The 22718-nt window shown below is 38.1% G+C and overlaps 1 protein-coding gene across 4 annotated transcripts in view; it reads left to right on the top strand.

The window, feature by feature from the left end:
- The first annotated feature begins 492 nt into the window (after nucleotides 1-492).
- SLC6A15 (solute carrier family 6 member 15) overlaps nucleotides 493-22718 on the top strand; it is a 36933-nt gene continuing 14707 nt past the window's right edge. Inside the window, exons 1-4 of one of the 4 annotated variants that reach the window (XM_017804577.1) lie at nucleotides 493-594; nucleotides 10987-11466; nucleotides 20484-20641; nucleotides 21090-21216. In XM_017804577.1, coding sequence (XP_017660066.1) covers nucleotides 11178-11466; nucleotides 20484-20641; nucleotides 21090-21216 — 574 coding nt within the window. In that variant the 5' untranslated portion in view covers nucleotides 493-594; nucleotides 10987-11177. Of the gene's footprint in view, nucleotides 595-956; nucleotides 978-5680; nucleotides 5815-9682; nucleotides 9704-10986; nucleotides 11467-20483; nucleotides 20642-21089; nucleotides 21217-22718 lie in introns of those variants that run through there. The other 3 variants (XM_017804579.1, XM_017804578.1, XM_017804580.1) reach the window with 3 other exon arrangements.

The raw sequence follows: 22718 nt of genomic DNA, 5'->3' as shown, positions 1-22718 counted from the left end.
CTCCCACCTGTGTGCCCACTTCCCGCCTCCAGGCCTCCCCGGAGGCCACCCGCTGCCCATATTCCTCTCTCCCGCCGCCAGGAAGCCCAGGGCGGGCCGCTCGCAGCCCGTGTGAGCGGCACAAGGGACTTGGGAGTCGTCACGCGTTCGGGCGGGGAGCGAAGGCGGCAGAGGATAGAGATGAGCATAGAAATGAGGCACCCGCGGTGCCTAAGCGTGGCCGCAGGGATTTTGGCGCGGCGCTGCTGATGGCGCCTCCCTCCTCCTCCTCCCGCTGCCGCGTCTACCTCCTCCCCGCCCGCCTCCGGCGGAGGAGATGCTGCTGCAGGCGGGGGGGGGGGGCGGCGGGGGGTGGTGAGCGCTCCTCCCTGCGTCAGGAGGTGCGGCTCCCCCGGCCCGGCGCTGCCCTCCCCCTTTCTCTCCCCCCGCCGCTTTTATGTCTGTCTTTAAACGCCGCCGCAGCGAGGGCTGGGCAGATGTGCCTGCCGCCGCCTGCCCGCCGCTGAGCCTCGCACCCGCACGGCCCCGCTCGCCATCCGCGCCCGCGGGGGCACCCGACCCCCCCTTTCCGCAGCTGACGCCAGGCGGGCGGAGGTAAGGCATGGCAAGGCACGGCAGGGCAAGAAAAAGGCACGGCACAGCAGGGCGGCGAGCGCTGTGCGGGTGGGCGCGGGGCGGGCAGTGGCCGCGGCGGGGCGGCCCCGGGCTTTCCCAGCGCTGCCGTGCGGCCCCGCCGCGGGGGCAGCGTGGCCGCCCTGCCGGCCTCGTGTGTGTCGGCGGGCGGGAAGGGGCAGGATGTGCGGGGGGTTCCTGTCTGCCCGCTGTCCGCCTTCCTGCGGGGGGCGGGGGGATCTCGCCAGCCCACCAGAGAGGCTGACTTCGCCCCGGCGGCAGCTCTCGCTGGTGGGGAGAGAGCCGGCCCTCGGGAAACAATAGCGAGCGCCCCTTGGAAGCCGCCCATGTGCTTTAACTCGGCGGTAGGTTAAAAGGATGTACAGGGCTGTTTCAGTTATTGTTATTGGGAAGGGCGAAGAATTTACATCCTTTTTCTACCGCGAGTGAAAGAAATTTCATTCATCTCCCGCGTGTTGCGTAAAACACCTCGAATGCATGTGTAGCGCGTGTTTCGGAAGGAGCGGGGGCGAGGGCTGTTTCCATCCCGGGAGCACCGTGGAGATGCGCCTCCCCGCACGGGCTGCCCCGGGCTCTGGGAGAGCAGGGCGAGCCTCACCGTGCCGGGCGGTGAGGAAGCTGCCCGGGGCACCATCGCCGCCGGGGGCAAGGGCCGGGCCCGGGCGCTGCATTGTTGCCGCGGAGCGTGGGCGTCGCCCGGCACGGTGCCTCCCAGCGCAGCGCCACCCGCGTCTCTCGCCCCGCGAAGGCAACCCCGGCGGGCGGGGGGCTGGTGCGCCCCGGTGTCAGCCATGTTTGGGTGGGTATGGTAATGAGGACCTTCTCCCTGCCCTCGTGCCTCTTGGATTTATTTTCTGTTCGGGATTTTGATGGTTGCATCCCACCGTGTGCGACGGCATATCCACCGACTGGATTCAGACCTTCAGTTTTCTCCTTCTTCTTCTTCTCTTTGATTTGCTTGTTAATCCTTCTTATTTTCTATGCTCACATTGACTGGTTTTGTTCTGATTTTTGTAGTATTAGAGCAGACTGGAATTTCTGCACAAGAAGAATTTTGTTGCTTTTGTTGTGGAAGTAAATGAGACGATTGAAACGTGGCTGCACAGTCACACTGACCTGCCATATGAGGGGTTGTGATGGGATTTGATGTGTTTAAGTAAATTGCACTTTGTTTTATTTGTAAAAGACCACATCCGCCATTTTATTTTCCATGTGGTATTGCTACATAACAAGTTCACTGCTGTAAGGTGGATTTCTAAGAGAAGCCTAATAATTTTTAAGTAGTACGTCACTGTCGATGAGTTGCTGTGACAGAGATCCAATTCTCTGTTTCCTCCCTCCAAAGAAAATTATAAATAAGGTAAAGATTTTGTTATCTGATGTACACTGGATGTATTTTGCAGCCAGCTTACTCCATTTGATTAAAAAAATAATGACAACGTACTCAGCTTCTTTCTGTTTAGCAGTGTATTTCCCATTATCAGCATCACATTAAAAAGAAAACTGTAAAAATACTTAGGAAAGATTGCTTAATTTTGTCTTGGCTAATACAGAAGATTTTTGTTTGCACATAGACTATCTTAAGATAATGATAGAATTTCAGCCTGCATTCAGTGCCTATCAGACACTCCCTTTGGGCTCAGCTGTGCAGTTGGGACTCAAGAACAAAAAGTCCCATGGGTTTTGTTCTGTGCATGAAAAACAAAACCGTTTTATAGCTGTTCAGATGTGTCACCAGTAGTGCAACTTGAATATGTGAAACTGCCAAGGCATCTTGAAACTAGTTTTACGGCATAAGCTGATTCCTGTTGACCTTTCATGTCTTATTCTTAGAGAGTTTTTTTTTTCTTTTCACGTTGCAAAAGCCTGTATGTGCAAAACTTTTAAAATACTGAATTTGTCAGAAAATAAAAATATCACAGGTTATTCAGAAGCACAACCTACTAATTGCTGCTATTCCTTTTGATACAAATTGCGTTGTTAAGATCTGTTGGAGTAGTTGCTGCTCAGGTGGCAAGGAATTGCAGCACTTGGGAAGTATTCATGGTAGGAATCTTTTTGGGAAGACCTTTTTCTGAAATTCTCTAGAGTACAACTAGAAGTTTACACAATATAAGGACATGTTCACCTGTATCCCCAAGTACTTTCCATTGTGCTGTTTCACTCATATCAAGCAATAGTGTTCTTAATTAAAAGACAAAATACCTGTTGATTTTAGAAGGACAGTTTTCAGTCCTGTGTTTTATAGATCACCATAGCAATGGTAGCAGCTTTTCCATGTGACTTTAAAGATCTCTGAATTCTCAGTTGCAGAATAACTTTGACATATCAGCAGGTGGCATCTTGAGCAACTCCCTTCTTCCTTGAAAATTGATTCAAAGTAACGTTGCCATTATTCGAAAAATGTTCTCAAATAATTTAGGAAAAAAAGTATCATTGACAAAACAGTGCTATTCTACTAAAGAGCTGGAAGCACAAAACCTGGCAAGCTCATACAAAGTAATTGGAAAGCATGGTGGTAAATACCAGAATGGTTGCTTTAGGCGATGGCAATAATTGGGCTGAACTTCCCATATGTCTACACTGAAACAGATCTCTGCATTCTTATCCTTCACTCTTAAGACTCGGGATTCCTTATTTGTACGGGAGACAGCAAAGGAAAAGGTTATGTAACGCTGTGGACAGCAGTGCCTCGAGTCATGGTACCACTAGTCTACTTCCCAATTTGGGAAAATAATTTTTTGCTGCTGGCAAATGGTATTTTTGCATTTCAAGAGTCAGAAATGTGTACTGCAGTGTTAATGATTCAGCATGCTCTCCTTAAGCCAAAATGGAGAAGGGATGGTAACTCCAATAAGACATTTGCAGTGTTTCTTTTTAAAAACATAGGGATTTATTGTAACATTACTTAAAAACATGATTTATATAATGAAATTAAATAATCAGAGGAAGTAAGATTTCTGCTAACTCATCTATGATCAGTTCAGCTTGTTTGCTTATGCATAAAAAACAGAGGAAGAAATAATCACAGAAATTCTTCCCAAGGACTGCTTGATTTACTTGTAAAACAAGTAAACTGAGGGCAGACAATTAGGGTCTCAGGGCAACTATGTGTCTGATAAAGTCAGACTTTCAGTACTTGATTTTACGACTTAAATTAACATTATTACTTTAATGAAATACTAAATATACTTTTATATCCTCTCACTTCTGAGAACTGCGATAAGATTGTACAATAAACCCATGGTTCTCTTGTATCTTATATGGTGAAGTTACAAAATGGAGATTTTGTTTCAAGTTGCCAGTGGTTACACCTTTTGAGTTTGACCAAAAGGGGGTAGAGTTTTTTCATAGTTGGTGAGATTACTTTACTTGTCTTCAGCTGGAAGAGTGGTAACTACTGAATTTGTTTCTTCAGTAAAGTACGTGTAAATAAAAGACTGCAGAATAAGTGATACATTTTCTCCATCTGAATAGATTACAGTTAGCTCATACTGTAAGTCTGTGAAGTATATAATTGAAGTTAATTTGTGAGAAGAAAATACTGAGAAATCTGTGAAAGCAGGTGAGAAACTACAGTAAAGCAATAAAATCTTTAGAGTTTATGTTCAGTGAAAAGAGCAAAATGACATTTAAGAGCTCTAGGTTGTAACAATCTGTCTCTTAACTATTTCTGTTTGGCCAGTGATTTGAAAGCAGTAATACAAGCTGTTAAGATCAAGTCTATTGATAATGAACAATCCTGAGAAAGAAATTTTGCTATTTTTGTCAAATCATTTTGTTTGTCTTGTAATAGTAGAAAGTATTCTTCTGTAACTAAAGTTTAAGGAGACTAATCTGGGCTAGAAATTGTCTGCATTTGAATCTGTGCAGGGTCTTGATGTAAGATGAAGCCAGGAAGAACATTTTGTAGGAACTGAGAATAAACTTCCCAGCAATATGAAACAAATGCAGTGTTACTGAAGTCTGTGTAACTACCTATATCTGCAGAAGGTGTGAATTTAGTCTTGCATTTTTAAATAGTTTTGCTATAGTGTAAATTATTTCATTATATTGACAACAGAATAAAAAACATTTACTTTTTCTAATGCTTTCAAGTCTCCCATAGCCCACAGAGCTCCTTTTTTTAATGGTGTTGTGTACGTATGACATTGATTTCTCTGCATTCTTCACTGATGTTTTCTGAGACATGCTAATGCAAGTTTGTGTAGAATAATTATGATAAGCACCTATCGAATCTCTGTTACTGACAGGTTGTATTAAACTAGGTAGGGCAAAATGCTAGATCATGTAGTTCATGCTGAAGAGCAGCATAATGGCTGCTTCAGTAGATAGATACAAATGGGCTTGGCTAGGCAAAAAGGCTATGGTGCATATTCCTATTTCCGCCAAAGAACACAATGCTGCATTGCAGCAGTAATTCAGTCTCTGCAATGAGTACTGTAACACAGTGTAACTCTTGCTGAAATAATTATCTGTACACAGATTCCCCCAGCGATAGCCATTCTTCACAATCGCAGTACTCCCACAAAACCTGGTCTGCTCCTGCAGTCTTCTTCCTCTCTTTCTCACTCAGATGTGATGGTCATTAGCTGTTCTTCTCAGCCAGTCTGCACCAGTGGCCAGATTCCTTTTTGTAGACTCACAGCAGTCCCTTGCTCCTAAAATTTTGGTTTTTGTTTTTCTATGTTGGTTGTTCCCATTGTACTTCTTCCCAGCTCATAGACTCATGTTTAAAATGCATTCTGTAGGTTTCCTTTTGGTGCAAAGGCTCCTCTTCTTTACGTTTGCGTATAGTTCTCCTGCAGTGATTTCATACAGACTGAAACCTTTGGCATGAATATCAATAAAAATCTTCTGTGAACATATGCCGTGATGAGGATTCTGACTTTTAGTTCTGTGTCCTCTGCTGAATCATCCTGATTTCTTCATTGGGAGTCAAGGTGAAGATTTGGTGAACAGGAATGTGAGACGTAAGCTTGTGGGACTGGGCTGGTACACTGCGTTTTTTCAAAGCCGAGATTAAAGTAATGTGAACTGGCTGCAGCTTTTTATTGCATTTTACTACCCTCGTGTAGCATATTGGTATGTTAACTGCTTCATAGGAGAAGAACACAGTGCTCTGAAGAACAGAACATTGATCTCTTTATTCCTTTAATGACAAACATTGAACTTAAAAAGGTACCCATTCTTTTCTTGGTCTGTTTTTTTGTTTGTGTTTTTTGTTTGGTTTTATGATATGACAGTAGCCTTCTAGAAAGTCTGGACTTTCTTTATAGTCTTTTATGAAGTATGAACTCATGATTTTAATTTTTTCCCCTTTCTTTCCAACTCATATTGAAGATTGAAACAGTTACTGATCAGTGAAGATTTGAGGATTATTTGTAATGCATTAAAAATTAAATGTAGGTAATTTTGCCAAATTGCTGTGTTTTCATCGTATGTAAAAGTAAGATTATAAAAATATAAAAAGTACACTGTGTTAGAAAAGAATGGAGAGTTTTTTGGCCTTTCCTTTTCAGAGGGAACTGCTGGTTTTTAAAAAGGAACACAATGTAAAATTATTGTGTTGTAATTTATGTCAGAAAAGCAACGGTAGAAGTTCTTTAACATTTAGTTAGTTGTTGCAATAATATTGTGGGATGTTTTAAACATGAAATTACCTCACAAATGCGTGGGGCAGTTGTACTCATTTATACTTTCATATTGGTGAGACTTTTTTTGTGCCTGTTTTTCTGTACATGTTGGCAAAATCTCCAGCCTCATAACTTTTAGTTGTTTACTTGTATTACACAGTTGAGACAACTAGAAGTATATGTTCTTCTAATGGGTGCCTGTATATTGGCATGCAGAGCTGTCTGATAGAGATGTGTCGAAAGGAGCCTTATACAAGATTCATTACCAGTGTAACGGTGAAGAGGAGCAGAGAGTGTTGGACAGAATCAGCAAAACTCCCTTACTACACATTCCATACAAGAAAGATTGTGAGAAAAGAGTGTGAAGCAAAGTTTTTCAGTGTGTCTTTTGGTGCTTTGACTAATGAAGTTCCTTTGGGTCTTACTGCAAATGCTTGCAGTTTGGTCAGTGGATTTTGTGAATTTGCCAGGATTTCTGAATGCAGGCCTGCAGCTGAAGTAAAAATTCTGTAGTGAGCGTGGATCTCCCAGAGAGCTAATTTGGGTCTGAATTCCTTGTTGCAAGGGATTATTACTGCTTAATCTGCTAGTAATGTGGCAGTCTAATCAGGTTACTTTACTTCTGCATGCTGATGCATTAAGGCTTGATTCTTCCTCCGTAGAAGAAAATAACAAAATTCTCACTGTGTTTTGAGAGAGAAAGTTGGAGTCTAGAGTTTGCTTGATATGTCAAAAAAGACTCACTCTGTTTTATGTTCCACTATGAGAAAGAAATAGATTTTAAAATATCAGGGACAATGCTAGTCATCGTGGCTAGGCTTCACGAACGAAGATTTGGGACAATGCTAGTAAGACCTAATCAAAATCTAGCTTATGTGTTTGGTTTAGTAAGTTTTTTCCAAAAATTTGTTTACGCTAACTCAGATTATAGATTGGTGTTATTTCACTGACAGAATAATTTTCTAAATGTTCTTCTAGCTGAACCAATTTCCTCTAGCTGTTTATCAATTTCCGTTCAGTTAAATTCCCTCAAACAATACAGAGACTTGTCCGTTTAATTTTAGATTTTTTTTGTAGATGTAATTTTACATATGAAAAGGGATACCATCCTTATTTGCTCATTTCAATTGTGTAAAAGTCCAGAGAAACATATTCTTCAGTAAATGTGATGATAAAAATTTCCCTTCAGTGTTTTATCTGACAGGTGATATCATTTGAGTCACGAAAAGGATGACAAACTGCCTGGAAATCAGAGCTAAGCCAGTTGATCAAATTCCATGATCTAAATCCAAGACAGAAAAAAAAATTCCAACCTACAAACAAACGGCTTTAATAGGGCTAAATGATATTTTAGACATTTTGCTTTTAATCCAAGGTGCTGGTGATAGCATAGTAATGTTTTAAAATTCCTGACAGGGTTTAGGACTTGGAGTCCTAATGTAACAATACTTAGTTTTATAAATCCTTAGTAAAATGGTGATTTGTTATTTAAGTTTTTAAATGATACTTAGGAGAAAACGTCCATCACATAATGCCGTATTACTGCATGGGGCAGTGTAGAAGGTAACTAGTGGTGGAACTAACTGAAGAAGGAGTTTAAGAGAATTTGGTGTGATATTTCGTAATTTGATGCTGATGAAGAACTTCAGTTCAATACTGGACTACATCCAAATGATGTGGGAAACTAAAATAACATTTTATATGTTGAATTGCTAAAGTTCAATACTGTGATATGGGGGGGAAAAAAAGAGAAAGCAAGCTTGTTCAGTGGTTCATGTTTATCTAAACTGTGCTGGTGAGTAACCTTATTCAGTTTCTCCCTATTCAGTCTTCACTCGGGAGCATTCATATCTAGACTGAGCTTGGGCTGAGTAGTTTGATATCAGCCTGCTGCGTGGGTTTAACTTGGATCAAAGAGAGAGGCTTCTGTGCACATCACTGACTGTGATCTGGGAGTGCCGAGCATAGACTGGCAGGGTCCTTGCACAAACCAGCTGGGACCACACTTCAAACCTTTGTACCTGATGGTAGCGTCTGGTGAGGTAGGACTCCTCGTTTGGTTTAGTACCAACTCCTTTAATACAGAGACCAAGTTGTTAACTCTGATAATTGAGGACTGCCTTTGGATTTGTGATGTGTCCTGAAGGACTGTCCTGTATCCTTGGTGCAGTCTGGCCAATAATAACATATTCAATTAGAATACCAGTACTGTTAAAACCATGGACCATTCTGCTGAGCATGTCTCCCACATTTTCTCAAGCCCTGCAAGTATTGCAAGTCTTTATAATGGTAGTTCTGTGGATAATGTCCTGCTTAATGGAAGGCTAATTAAAGGGAAATTAATATGGTATTATGCTAGGAGTAAAAGTATCAAGCCTAGTTTATCTTGAAGTGTAGCAATACAATGTTTAATGCATGATAGGATAGAATGATGCAATTTCTGTTGGAATTGACTCAATTGTGAGAGCTCTAGGTAAATCATATTGCTGCCCTGCAAGTTACTGAATCTGAAATAATTAATACAGATATGACCTTTTAGAACATTTCAGTAAATACTAATGGATGACTTGTGCCTTTTTGACTGAAAATCTCTTTTGCTTATTGCAGTTAGAGAAGGATTTCAGACCTACAGACAGTTCCACATGTGCAGCTGTTATATTAAATATGGAGAAAAAGTTGTTTCATTTTAATGTAATCCCTGAGCTTGCTACTAATTACAGGAACTGAGAAGCTGCTCTAATTTACATCAGTGGAACAAAAGGAAAAAATGTTTAAAATGTGACTAAAAGTAGTGTTTGAAGTACCAGATGCTGTGGTTTATAGTCCAAAGCTCCATTAGGACTGCTTAAATGCTTCAACATAATGTATTACTGGTGTATACATTTCGTGTCTACATAGGTATCTCAGTCAGAGCTAAGAGCTCATCATATATGAACTACAAGAGGGTGGAGTCCTTTGAAGACTTCGCAATGCAAAGGACAGAACAGATAAAAAGAGGCTCAAACAGACATTATTTAGCCCAGATATGAAGGATACTGTGTTAAGATTTCTCTATTGTCTAAACAACTCTCTTTCCCCATTCTACTGTTCTGTGTATAGCTCATATGCTTAATTTTTTTTTTTTTAAGAACTGGTATCAAGTCAAAGCCTGATACTAGTTCCACTGCATGGCAGAAGGACGGTTTATAGGACCCTGAACCCTCCAGTGACATTGGTGAACATGAAACAGATCACAAGCCAAGTAGGCTCTACTGTGCTTAAAAAATTTGGGCTGACTGCCAGAGCTGGAGTTGCTGAGAGGAGGCAGTAACAGAAGGAAAAGTGAGAAGACAGTGTTGGGAGTCTAGGGAATGAGTGAAAAGAGGTTACAATGGAGTTCAGTAGGCAACTGGAGTGAAGTTCAACTTCCAAATCCTTGGAAATTATTGGAAAAGGTAATTGCCCTGTTGGCTAGGAGGCTAGTGATAGTACTTGTGGTGACAGAGGTTTTATTTCTGTTGCTGTAAAGTCTCATCTTGATAAGCTTTGTGCTGGGTTCCAGTGGCTTAGCATATTTCCTTTGGGTCAGTCATAGAAGCAGCCATGAGGTGCTTCATCTCTCAGTTACTGTGCAAACTGTACCTTGCAGTTCTCTACTGCATGAGAGTTTGTCAGGACATGATACAGCCTTTGTACTACAGACCAGATGTTGCAACAAGTCCATAAGCAAAAGCTGAAAGGTCTTATGTTTCCTGGAGTAATTTCTGATTCTCATCAGTTAGCAGTTCTTGATTAGACTTCTTGTGTATACCCTCTTTAGGGCTTTCATGAAGCTTAACACATAATTTAAATCCCTTTTAAGACTCTTAATTGTGCAGATGGCTTTGCACATACTAGTTTTATCCCATGTGATTAGAGAAGAATTTACTGAAAAACATTCCTCCCCAAAATATTATGGTTACCTTCAGTACAGCAGCTGCAAGCAAGTCTGACTGTCTTTTTAAATGATTCCTTGTGTTTAAGAAAAACACATATTCAAATGTGGGCATTTTTGTCTCCGCACATATAAGTTTGAAACAGTAGGCCTTTTAAGTGTATTTGGTTATGGATTTTCAGATATTTCAGATAGTTTCTTAGAAATAGGAAATAATTAAAAATATCAAAGCATCAAAGCTCGTAAGAGATGAGCATCTCTCCTTCGAAACTATGGTTGTGATTATATATTCCTTGGTGAAGAATAACAGGAAAATAAGTCACTCTTGCTTTTGAAGCACCAAGTGCATACCATATATCAAAATTTTAATTGATGCATGACTTTCTGAAATGGACTGAACAACTTAATCTACTTAGGTTAAAATATACTTTTAATAAATTCAAGTACAGCTGTAAAGTCAGGAAGTAATGGAATTGGGCTCCTAAATTTTATGTAAAGTGCATATCCCATTATGCCTGCTAAGAAGAATCTTGTTATGCTATCAAAATATGAGCAATTAGCCCATCAGTCTTTAGGAACAAAACCAAAACAAAACCCTCAGGAAATGAATGAAATGTACTCTATGTAAATATTTAAGACCAATTATTTCCTACAATTTGGAAGTAGCTAACATCCCTTCCTTCTCTTTTTCTCCTCTTGTCAAATCATTAAGCAGAAATGGGTAAAACAAAGCACGTGATTTCAAAATTAAATTTCCTCTGCATAGTAGTGTAATATCTTTTTTTATTTTTTTTTCCCCCACAGATACTTTTGGTAGAACAAACGTTCAGAAACAGAAGTCATTACTCTTGATTCGCTGGTATCAAGGACTCATCAGGCACTGTCTTCAATCTGTTTCTTCAGTATTTTTGTCCAAGCAGAGGGAGAGCTTACTTCAGTGTTTGTCTGTCTGTCTCAGCTGAACTTGACTTCTTGGTGTTTGTCTCGTATTACAAATGCCGAAGAACAGCAAGGTAGTGAAAAGAGAATTAGATGATGAGGTCATTGAGTCAGTTAAGGACCTGCTCTCTAATGAGGACTCTTCTGATGATGCCTTTAAGAAGAGTGAACTTATGGTTGATGACCGGGAAGAAAAAGATGTAGATGTTGAAGAAGGCTCAGATGTAGAAGATGAAAGACCTGCTTGGAACAGCAAACTCCAGTATATCCTTGCTCAAGTTGGATTTTCTGTGGGATTGGGGAATGTGTGGCGATTCCCATATCTGTGTCAGAAAAATGGTGGAGGTAAGTTTTGTGATATAGCTAGTTGTACCTAAATGATGATGCTAACCTTGCAGGTTTTGAAGTTAGCAAAGATAGCCACAGTAAAACCTGCTTTTTCTGTCAGGTTTTTCTTTTAATTTTTGCCAGAGCCTATGAGGAAAAACCCATATTCTCTTTATTTAGAAAGAGGTATCCATTAAAGTTAGTAGCAAATTCTTCTACGATGCCATTTCCTCATTTTACAGGTGAAAGTTCTTGATATGAACTTAACTAGTGGTCAAACTAGCGGCTAAGCAAAACACATTTTTATGGAGGGCTGAATTATATTGGACCTGGTTATTGTTGTGCTAAAGTGTTCTTTATAGTACTTGGTCAATAAATCAAGGCTTTTGGTCTTTTAGAATTTAGCAGTACTGAGCTTCACACCTTAACTTGCTAGCTTTTTAGCTTTTAGCTCCTGGCCATTTGCTCATGATTTACTGTTGACAAGAAGACCAAAATTCTGTAGGAGGGGGGAAAAAGGTTTTGTTTGTTTTTTTTCTTTTACTGATAATGAATAATTTAAATCATTACACTAAGAGACAGCATCTGTTCTCATGCTGTTAGACGGTTAACTATTTTCCTAAATAACAAGTTACCTTTCACTTAAAACAGTAACATCAGGCTGTTTGTTCATTGACCATCTATGGTCTTGTATGCAGTTTGAAGTATGAGGCTAGAGACTTTCCTTCCTCTATGAGTGCAGGATTAGTTTTTTTTATCCTATGCTATACTGTACCCTGCTATACTACATTAAGGCACGTCCTATTGTAGCTAATTGGTTAGATGAATTCAAAACAAACCAGTCACTTTTTATGATACAGAAAGTGAATGTGTACAGAAAATAAAGAACAGCATTTTACTCCTGGTGAATTTTAGAAGTTGAATGACACAACTCATGTAATTAAGAAAGATAGAAATGAACTTAGAATATAATAAGTGTATAATTCTCAATTTGTTTTCTCTCAGTTCAAGCAGTAAAAATGAAGTTTCTACTTTCAAATGTTCTATCTTCAGGATAAAGTCTAAATTCTTTTATATTTAGTTACTGTAAATTTTTTTTCACTCATTTAACTGCCCTTTTTTTTCTTTTATTCTGGAGAGTAAGTCCTTAAATGGTTGATTAATGATTTGCGTGGAACCTAAAATTTTCTTCATCTATGACTAATATTAACTGAGAGAACATGTTGAATGTAGTTTCTCAAAAGCCATAGCTTTTCAGTGGATAGCAATCCTGTCTAGACTACTAGACACAGTATAGAACTAATCACTTATCACTACTAGTTTAAAAAAAATACATTTGTTAATGAACAATTTTTGAAACAAAATGATTCATAGTTTAAAGTGTATCATGAAAATGTTTATATTCTCTATAATTTCATCCCGAATATGGTGTCAAGATGTAGTCTCAAGGATAATGCATTGCAACAGTTCATTTTGTGTAGTTGTGTCCCTTTTAAAGTCAGTGTTTATTGTAGTTAGTTGCTAATTTTGCAAGCCCTTTGGATTCTTCTTAGAACCAACAGAAAGGATCCATTAGTGTGCTTCTTAGGGTGTTGGTTTCATGCTGTCAGGCAGGTGCTTTTAAAGTTACTCTGCCAGTGACGGTAAATTTAATTCAGATCAAATATAAATGTATTAAAGGAATTAATAATTTCTCATTTTAAAAAAAAATCGAAAAACCCCTGAAACCTCAAACCAACTTCAGGGATTATGGCACTTCATTACTCAAACTTGAAAAAATAACTATGGTGTCACTTCAGATTGAAGGTTTTCTCCTGTGCTGTGATTGCAGGAACTTGGATGTGTAATGTAGTCTGTGGTGATATGTTTTCTGCACGTGGCTGAGACAAGGATGTTTTTAGCTTTTAACAATAATTTTGCATCATTTTAGCAAATTGCAGCCTTCTGAACAACAGAGAAAAGGAAGTGGTTATTAGAGCTAAAGCTTGCTAGATTTTTCAAGTTAATGATAATGCAAGATGGAGAAGGTGACACAAAACTTAGAAATGTGTAAAGTACATTGGTGCTTTTTTATGTGTGCACAGATGGACAGATAATTCTCGCAAGTGTATAAAAGAATAGGGGGAGGAAGGGAAAACCTCAAACACATGGTAAGGAAACCTACACACATTTTATATGAGGTTCTGTTTTTCTCCTACATATATTATTTCAAATATATTTTATTCTAGGTAAAATTAGAGTGGTTTTATGTAACTCATTCTAAGTATCAGTGTCAGAACTGTTCTGTAATCTTCTGCTGATAAAGCTTTACTATAAATACCTGTTGAAGTCTCTTAATATAAGGTGAACAGCCTTTCCATGAAGTGCATGACTATGTCTCCACCTTCAGTTTAGTCCAAACATTTTTCATTTTCTTCCCTGTGTTTAAGGAACTTATATCTGGCAAATACCATCAGGTGAGGGGAATATATTACAAAGTGGTAAACCAATAAATCCTGTTCCAATTTAAACCAAAAAGAAGTATAAAACATAGTTACTCATTTATCATTACTTTGCTTCACAGGTTTCTTCCAATATAGTGCTCCAAAGCCACCGGTAAAAGAAAAGGCAAATCCTAAATGTGTAGTAATCTTCAGTTTTGTCTTCTTTTTAAACCTTCGTGACAAGAACAGCAAAACTAACAAAATAAACATAGATAAGGCACAGTCAGATTAGCCCAAATAGATATGTTATTCAAGGATTATGTGCAGAAAAAAATTGGGTGTTTCCTTCCTTCTTTTCTGTAGAGATTTAGTTTGTTAATGGCTATGGCCTGTGGTATGCCGACGATCCTGACTTCAGAGCTCTGTACTGCTTCACTGAGATACCTGTGATACCATCTTTAAAAGTAAATTGTGTAGTGCTACACTGCACAAAGAATTTGGGCGTCCCTGGGTATTTTTGCAGTCTCTGTTTCTGAGTCTGGTCTGTACCACCAAACCAGTTTCCTGCACTTTATTTCTTGTGATTATTTAACAGTTTCTCCTCTTGCTTTAATTAATATAAACTCATAAATATTTAGAGTAACATCAGGTATTTTTTGTGGTTAACTAAGTTACAGTTAGACTGGGCAACTCTTTGCTGACTCACACTTATCTCATTCCCAGAAAAGTGTTTGTTGGGAGAGGTGAGAGGAAAGGCTATCATGCATGGGATGAACTTGTCATACTGGGGATGTAGCTGTAATGCACAATGTATTGAAAGGAAAAAAAAGAGGCTGGGAGGTAACTGAGCACACTTGAGGGTGCTCGTTTTCTTGACTTGAGAAGGAGATCCTAAAGGAATTATAAGCTCTGGGAGTGAGGGGCTGAAGATGCTCAGTAGTTTTGAAGAACTGACTATAGATCTCTCTGTTCTCACCACAGACCCTCTTTACCCCTGATGGGCAATGCCCAGTCCCTTTCTGGCACTTGGGGAACCTCTTCCACTCTTTACAGCCCAATAGATAAAAAAACCTCTTTCTTCTTGATTCTTGAGAGGTGATTTGCACTGGAGCTGGGTATGCTCTGTTAGCTTTAAATGTTTTTAATATCCATTTTGCACTTTACAGTTTGTTTATTACTCTTTTACTACATAAAGATGAATACGTGTGTTTGTTCAGATAGGCACAGTTCCTATATAACAGTTTCATAACCTCTGTTAGCATGCCATAGGTTTAGAGCTGCCTCAGCTTTCTGTGATTGATAGTGAGCCTTAAAATGAACCCCTCAGGTCTATCTACCTAGTCTTGCTGAGAAGGGTAATAAATAGTGACAAACTAGACCTATATTTTCCTGCTGCTCATTGCTGTCATCTGGAGAACAGCTTGCACACCTTTCACTTTTTTCAAACAAAGGAAATATTGTCATTTTCCTTTAGGATTAGCAGAAGTAGAATATTTCTTTCAGCTAAGTAGAAGTAACAAAAGCAAATTAAATTAGCTGTTCTGCTAAATTGAGTGTTTTTATGAAGAAAAGTGAAGAGTCCACAAAATACCGCACACCCAAAGATTTAATGTTGTATTTTTGTGAGTGTTAACTTAATTGTCCTGATTTTTTTAAGTCAATCTTTAATATCTCTGTGATGTAAAAAGTCAAAAGAACTAGTAAACAATGATAAACAGATAAAAACTATGAGCAGTGTAGGGAAAATTATAGCAGAACATATCATCAGTATGTTTTGAAAAGATTGACCTGGGTAGAGTCACATCCTGAGTTTTTACAGTTAAATAGTCTGAATTTTCTACAGAAATACCAGCAGATGGAACAGTAAAGTTCTGTGATTTTATAAAAAGCACAGCAGTTATAGTGGAGAACTGCAGAGAGAGAAATATAAAAACTGTTAAAGACTAGAGAGTTGTTAGGAGCTGCAGTTCGATTGTCCTAATATAAGAGAAATGGAAGCAAAGTGTTTCCTTGTATTGCAACACTTGAGTATGGATTCAATGGCTTTATTATTTAGCTTTTGATCAATAATTTATATTCCATGGCTTGAGTTCGCTGATGACTTCAATATTTGTTTGTGAGTTCTATATTATCAGACTTGAAATTTAGTTGTACTGTAGTGTGCTCAAAATGTTTTGGTTTTATTTTGCAAGTGCAATTCTTCGTTGAAACTTATTGGCTAAGGGGATTTTCGTCCTTTAAGCACAGTTTTGTAAAAAGGCATACCTGAACATTTTTAAGTGAAACTAGTGACAGGAAGGCTATCCTATCAGTAGGATAGTACAGATAGAACATAAAACCATCTATCAGAGTTTTTCTGATAAAAGCAGTTCGTATTTTTGTAGTGGTAAATAATTTCACTTACAGAAGCCTGGCAGACTGTTAACCTATAGTGTTTTGTTGCCCGCTTGTAATAACTTTAAAAATTTTAGCATTTGACGTGGAACGTAACTTGATATTCATCTGTATGTTAGCTTCTTGCTTGCATTCTATTAGTAATAGTCTAGTAAGTGATAAGAACTGGGATTTCTCTTCAAGACAGTGATAAACTTCACCTTGACTGACTAAGAATTAAATCGGACACTAGACAATTAAAATCTCACACAGAAGCAGATGAAACAAATTTGGAAAATTATTTTTCAGTTTACATCACAAATGGCTAGAAGAAGAAAAGTTCTTTTGTACTATCAAGATGCTAATGGTTATGTCACCTTGCATTACTGCTTTTGAAATTATTTTCCAACTCTTTAATCACTATGAATCATGTAATTTTATGATTTTTTTCCTAAGCATTTATAAGAGCTTAAATTGAAATGTTGTTATTCCACTTCTGTCAATAATGTTGTTAAATGTAGTACTTATTGTAATATCAAGAGAGACAATTTACCAACTATCCCGTTGTGGTGCTTGATTAAATAAAAAAATTAAGAAATCAAAGCAATGCTGTGCACAGTGTTAACAGTCACCAGTTCATGAAATCTTTTGTATCATTGTTATTCATTCTATTGAAGAAGGAAGAGGTATGTTTTTTCCTTATGAAGTTGAGATTATTTTTTTAATATGGAAGCCAGTGTTTAAGGCCAAAATATGCCAAAAAAAAAGTGACTTCATAGTAGAATAATTTCGTATATGTAGAAACGAGACCTGGACATCCAGAACTACACAGAATTGTAGTATTCAGAAGGCAGCTTAGCTGGTAGAGGTAGCAGACAACTGATTGGAGGATGTTGTTCAAGACCAGTGTGTATAGTTTATTATTCTAATTCAAATGAAAATAGTCCTTATCCAATACTGCAAGGACCCGTGTTTTCATGCCCAGACAAGTAAGAGACATGCTGAGCTGTTTCCATAGTAATTCTGTTTTAGGATGAAGGGAAGATGTCTTACTTTGAAGTATGTCTAGCTTCAAGGGAAGACTTCAGCAAAATATATGCCCAGAGATGCTGTGGTTTCATGTTGACTCTAGACACAGAAGCCCTTTGCACCTGTGATATGCAGTTGTATAATCCAGCTCCACCCAAACTGTATCATACTGAAACTCATACATGCACAACTTTCCCTATGTCCTTTTTGGGGAGGGGAAAGATCTGAAAGGAGCTCAGCAGAAAACTAGCACTTCAGGTGCTTTCCACAAACCTAGCAGTATAGTGGTGAACTCTGCTGTCTGGCTACCCACGCTGAATTACAGGGTTTTGTCATGTCTAATGTAATGTAGATTTAACACCACATTTATTTAACTCATTTAGTAGAATCCAACTGATAAATCTTGCAACTTACATTCATACTGCACCATAAAATACCCACATCCACCCAGTCTTTAAACATGTGCTTAACTTTGCAGCCTTGTGATTAAGGTTGTGGACTGGGACACTGAAGAGCTGGGTTCAGTTCCTGCTCTAGTACAGTCATCCAGTGGGATACAGGGTAAGTCACTTAGGCCCCAATTTTTTTTGAGCTGTTTAGGTTTGTCTCTGCTCAGCTATGCCACACCTGCCTAATTAAGATCTAATGTATCATTTACAATAGCTCTGTATCAATTACTGTATCAATTTACAGTTATATGATATAAAAACTATGTACTGTTGACTTTCAATTAATTGTATGACTGGATTTTTAATGATAGTGATGCCAGAGCTTCTCACTTGCAATATGAATTGACTTCTGCCTTGCAGAAGTTTTGAGCGGATGTTGATGATAAATCACAGGTATTTAATGGTATTTGTCTTACATATTCTTAAGACAGATAGTACCCCTCATTTTGGAATGTGGTTGTTGCTCTGTTCCTCAGTTTCCCTCACATTTTTTTCTTTCTGTCTCTGCTGTCTCTCTTTTCCTAGTAGAAAGTAAATCCTTTGTATTCTTTCCATTATGTGCACATAGAAGGTGAACCACAAGAGACACCGAAGTACTGAATGGGAATGTAGCTGCTACCTCAGTAAAAACAATCTTTCAGTAGACACTGTAGTGTGCTGAAATGGGTAGATAGGCCGTGATGTTTGGCTCTATGAAGGGAGTATTGTAACCTCAAAACAGGTATATTTTTCAGAGCCTGGCATAGGTTTTGACCAAATGCTGCTCAGACACTATCATTGCATAGCATATTATCATGTCATGAAAATAAAACACGGAAGCTAGTTCAATGCTAACATAGCCTGTAGACTGTGAGGTATGTAAGATTAATATTCTTTGTCTGGTCCACCAGTAGTTTTTCACAGAATTGTCGAATGTTTTGGGCTGGAAGCTGTGAGGTATGTAAGATTAATATTCTTTGTCTGGTCCACCAGTAGTTTTTCACAGAATTGTCGAATGTTTTGGGCTGGAAGCAACCTTAAGGATTATCTAGTTCCAATTCCCCTGCCACGAGCAAGGAACCTTCCACTAAACCAGGTTACTCAGAGCCGCATCCAAGTTGGCCTTGAATGCTTCCAGGGATGGGGAAGCCACAACCTCTCTGGGTAACCTGTTTCAGTGCCTCATCAACCATATACTAAAGAATTTGTTCCTAATATCTAATATAAACCTACTCTCCTTCAGCTTAAGTCCATTTGTCCTTGTCCTGTCACTACATGCCCTTGTTAAAAGTTCCTCTCCAGCTCCCCTGTAGGCCCCCTTTAGCTACAGGAAGGCTGCTGTAAGGTCTCTCCGGAACTTTCTCTTCTCCAGGCTGAATAACCCCAACTTTCTCAGGTCTGTCTTTCAGCTTTGTGATCAACTTGGTGTCTTGCCTCTGGGCTCCTTCCAACAGGTCAATGTCTTGTGCTGGGGGCCCTAGTTTTTTCACAGGTTTTATTTCTTCTGTCTTTTTTTCCCATTAGTCTTGGCCTTAAGACTGCAGTTACTCCATGCTTTGTATCTATGTAAGATACTTGTGATGGAAGGGGATGTCCAATCAGTGTGTATTTCATGAAGAGCAAAATAGCAAGTGGACCTGAATAGGAATGGATGGTACCAAAACCTCTAAGACCACCTTCCCTGAGCCTAGGGAAGTTTAAGTTTTCTAAAATAAACTGTATTCCATGAGATAAGCTGCCCACTAGGTATGTGAAAATGACAGTGTATTTTGATAGACTCCTAAACAAGCCCTAGAAAGTCGACACTGGATAAATAAACTTGAATTAAGACTTAGTTGGAGTTGAGGGTAAATGTCAAATTCGTTTCTGAACTTTGTTCAGCATCTCTCTCATTACAGAGATGAATAGACTGATCATACAAGTTAATAGCTCTGAGTCTAAGCTTCTGTGGTCTTGCTTTAACATGCTGCAGTCTGCATCTCTTAAATGCTTTTCTTAAGCAATGGTTGCAAACAGAAATTCTAAGCCCTTTGAGTTAGTTGGCCAGCCAGCGCAGTAGTCTATATTGCAGTATAAGAGTCGCACATGAAAGAAAGTTGAGTGCCCCATTGCTAATTGCTGATGCCTACATGTGTTCTTAGCTCTAGTACTAAGTATTCCACAACATTAAGGAGAAGGTTAGGCTCTGAACTTTTCAGTGCACTTAGTATATATTTGCTTGCAATTAGACTTACTGAAATAAATGGATATACATCCTTTGGTTAGGATTGTGTATGATCACTTCATGTGAATAAGACCTCAAAAATCAGGAATTCTTTTTACATATGTTTGCATAACAGTGAAGTAATAGTTGCATTTTCAAATATGCCTTGAAGGAGAGAGTTGGTGAGTACTGTAAGATCTGGATCTACAATACAAGTCAAGGTGTAAGGTTTTTTAAGAAGTGTTAAGTCGGCTCCTGATGCTTATATTTCTAAAAAGTTTGATCAAATGCCCAGAATTTCACACAAGTGAACAACTAGTTTTAATAATATCCCACTTTCAGTAAGGTTTGCCTCAAAAATGTTACAGTGCTTTAGAAAGTCAGTGTGTCTGGGTTTTTAATATCTTACAAAGATGTATGACCAAGGTTCTGGTAAAATTACTCTTTGCATGTGATCAAAAAGCTTTGCAGTGCATGACAGTAATCCAACCTTGAAGCAATTAGGAGTTTTCACATTTGTTCTGTCAAGTTATGACTCTTCTTTCATTTACTCTGATTTATACTTTGTTCCCTTCATAGGTGCCTATCTTGTGCCATACTTAATCTTGCTACTGATAATAGGGATTCCACTCTTTTTCTTGGAGCTTGCTGTGGGGCAGAGGATACGCCGAGGGAGTATTGGTGTGTGGAATTATATCAGCCCCAAACTTGGTGGAATTGGATTTGCAAGCTGTGTAGTAAGTTTTTTGACATTGTGTGGTTTGCTTTTAGGCTGCATGATTTAGACTTTGTTTTGCTGCAGGGAAAGGCCCTCTATTTGTAGCCGGGTCAAGGTCAGTTTACAATGATCTTAAAACTTGAATTGGTCCATTAAAAATGTCTGTTAAACCAGTCAACTTGTGTTTTATGGTTCTTTTGAAATTAGGAGCTATGGAATGGAATAGTCTTCTGGGCAAAAAAAAGGCCTGTGAAAGTATAGGTGTAATGTGATAAAGACAGAGAAAAATGAAAATTTAGAAAATGTCAGATACTTAAATGGGAGAAGCTATTCCCTTTTTATTCTGACTTAATTAAAATTGGGTTCAGTGGCAAACGTGCAGAATATGCAGAAGTTCAGCAGGGATTTTTTAATTTTACTTTAGAAATGTAACTTTTTGACCTTTTTTTTTTTTTTTTTTCTAATAGGTATGTTTCTTTGTGGCTCTATACTACAATGTCATTATTGGATGGAGTCTGTTTTATTTTTCCCAGTCTTTTCAGCATCCACTACCATGGGACCAGTGTCCTTTAGTTAAAAATTCATCTCATACCTGTAAGTCAATAATAATTTAAAGTTCTCAAAAATTATATAAAATATATAAAATTTGAGATTTTGAAAATCTAGAATTGTAGAAAAAATACAATTAAAAAAGGTATTTGTGGGCAAAAGTGTTGTATGCAAAGCTGTTTTTTTGTCTTAATAAGATGCCACATTACAGTATTTGGAAAAAATACAACAGAGAAGCTTAATCTAAGAGAAATACACTGTATTTATAAAGAAACATCACTGTCAACAGCATTTTAAATGGTCATGAAATTAAGAGAATGCTATTTAGTGTGTTGGAGAAGAAAAATAATGTGGTTTCTTTTTTTTCTGATGTTGATACTACTTTTTATGCTTACTTGGTGAAAAACAAAGGTGGCAGAATATTTTTACATTTCAATTAGTAGGATACTTCCCAGAAAAAAGTTGTGTTACTAACAAAGGACAAAATGGAAAACTGTAAACATCAATGAATTGCAAGTGATAAAAGCACTGTTTGCTTTGTAAATTAATATAGATGAGATAATTGATCATTGGGTTGTTCTGTAATGGGATGATCTTTCATGGGTTTATTATATAACAGCATTAAAAGTTCCTTATTCCTTGAGTTTGGTTATCTTGTAACACTTACACATTTTGCATTATTGTTGCTATTGAAATATGAATTATTTATTTTTGTTTTTATTTCAGATCCTAAATTTTCTTTATCTTTTGTGGGTTTATTTACCACTTGAATAAAGAATGTAATTAGGGACATTTGAAAAGTTGTACCTTTCTATATTGTTTTTTTCCAGAGTTGTGTGCTTCAGTTATTTGAAATAATCAGTATTTGTGAATGTTGACACACAGTCAAATTGACTGTAGTCCACAAGCTATTGTCCATTAATTGAACCACGGTGGTTGTTTATGTACTCTTTATTCTGCCTAAATATTAAGATACAATGTGTCAGCTAACTTCAGCAGAGGCCATCTGAACTAATCTTAGAGAAAGTTATTATATTTGATAACATCATTTTTGATAGGCTATTTCAGTGAAGATCTGACATCTGTGTTAGGTTGCTTAAAATTAGTATATTTTTCCCTTTTTTTCCCTTAATGATCTTAACTCAGGACATACCTTAGCTATGTACTTGATTGTTAGTTATAAATAATTTACAAAAACTTAAACATTTTATTTGAAGAAATCTTTTTATGTGTTATATCTCTAGATACACACAGTTTCTTAAACTGTTTGGAAATATGAGTATAACAATTACAGTATAATAAAAAAATCACTTTTGGAATACATAGAGCAACTTTCATTTAACATAACTGTAGGAACCATTTATTTCCTTTTCTCATCACTTTGGTATCATGTTATTATTTTACTGTTTATAATAGTAATTAAGTCCCTGTTTATTTTAGTGTCTTATCAAAGTGGATACAATCGAGGTTTTGTTTTCCATGTTTTCAAATTTGTGTTCATTTCAGAGAGATAGTTTTCATAGTATGTAAGTCATGGATAGATGATG

Source organism: Lepidothrix coronata, unplaced genomic scaffold (genome assembly GCF_001604755.1).
Source record: "Lepidothrix coronata isolate B3197 unplaced genomic scaffold, Lepidothrix_coronata-1.0 Scaffold9, whole genome shotgun sequence".
NCBI classification, from domain to species: Eukaryota; Metazoa; Chordata; class Aves; order Passeriformes; family Pipridae; genus Lepidothrix; species Lepidothrix coronata.
This window is presented reverse-complemented; position numbering and strand designations above follow the sequence as displayed.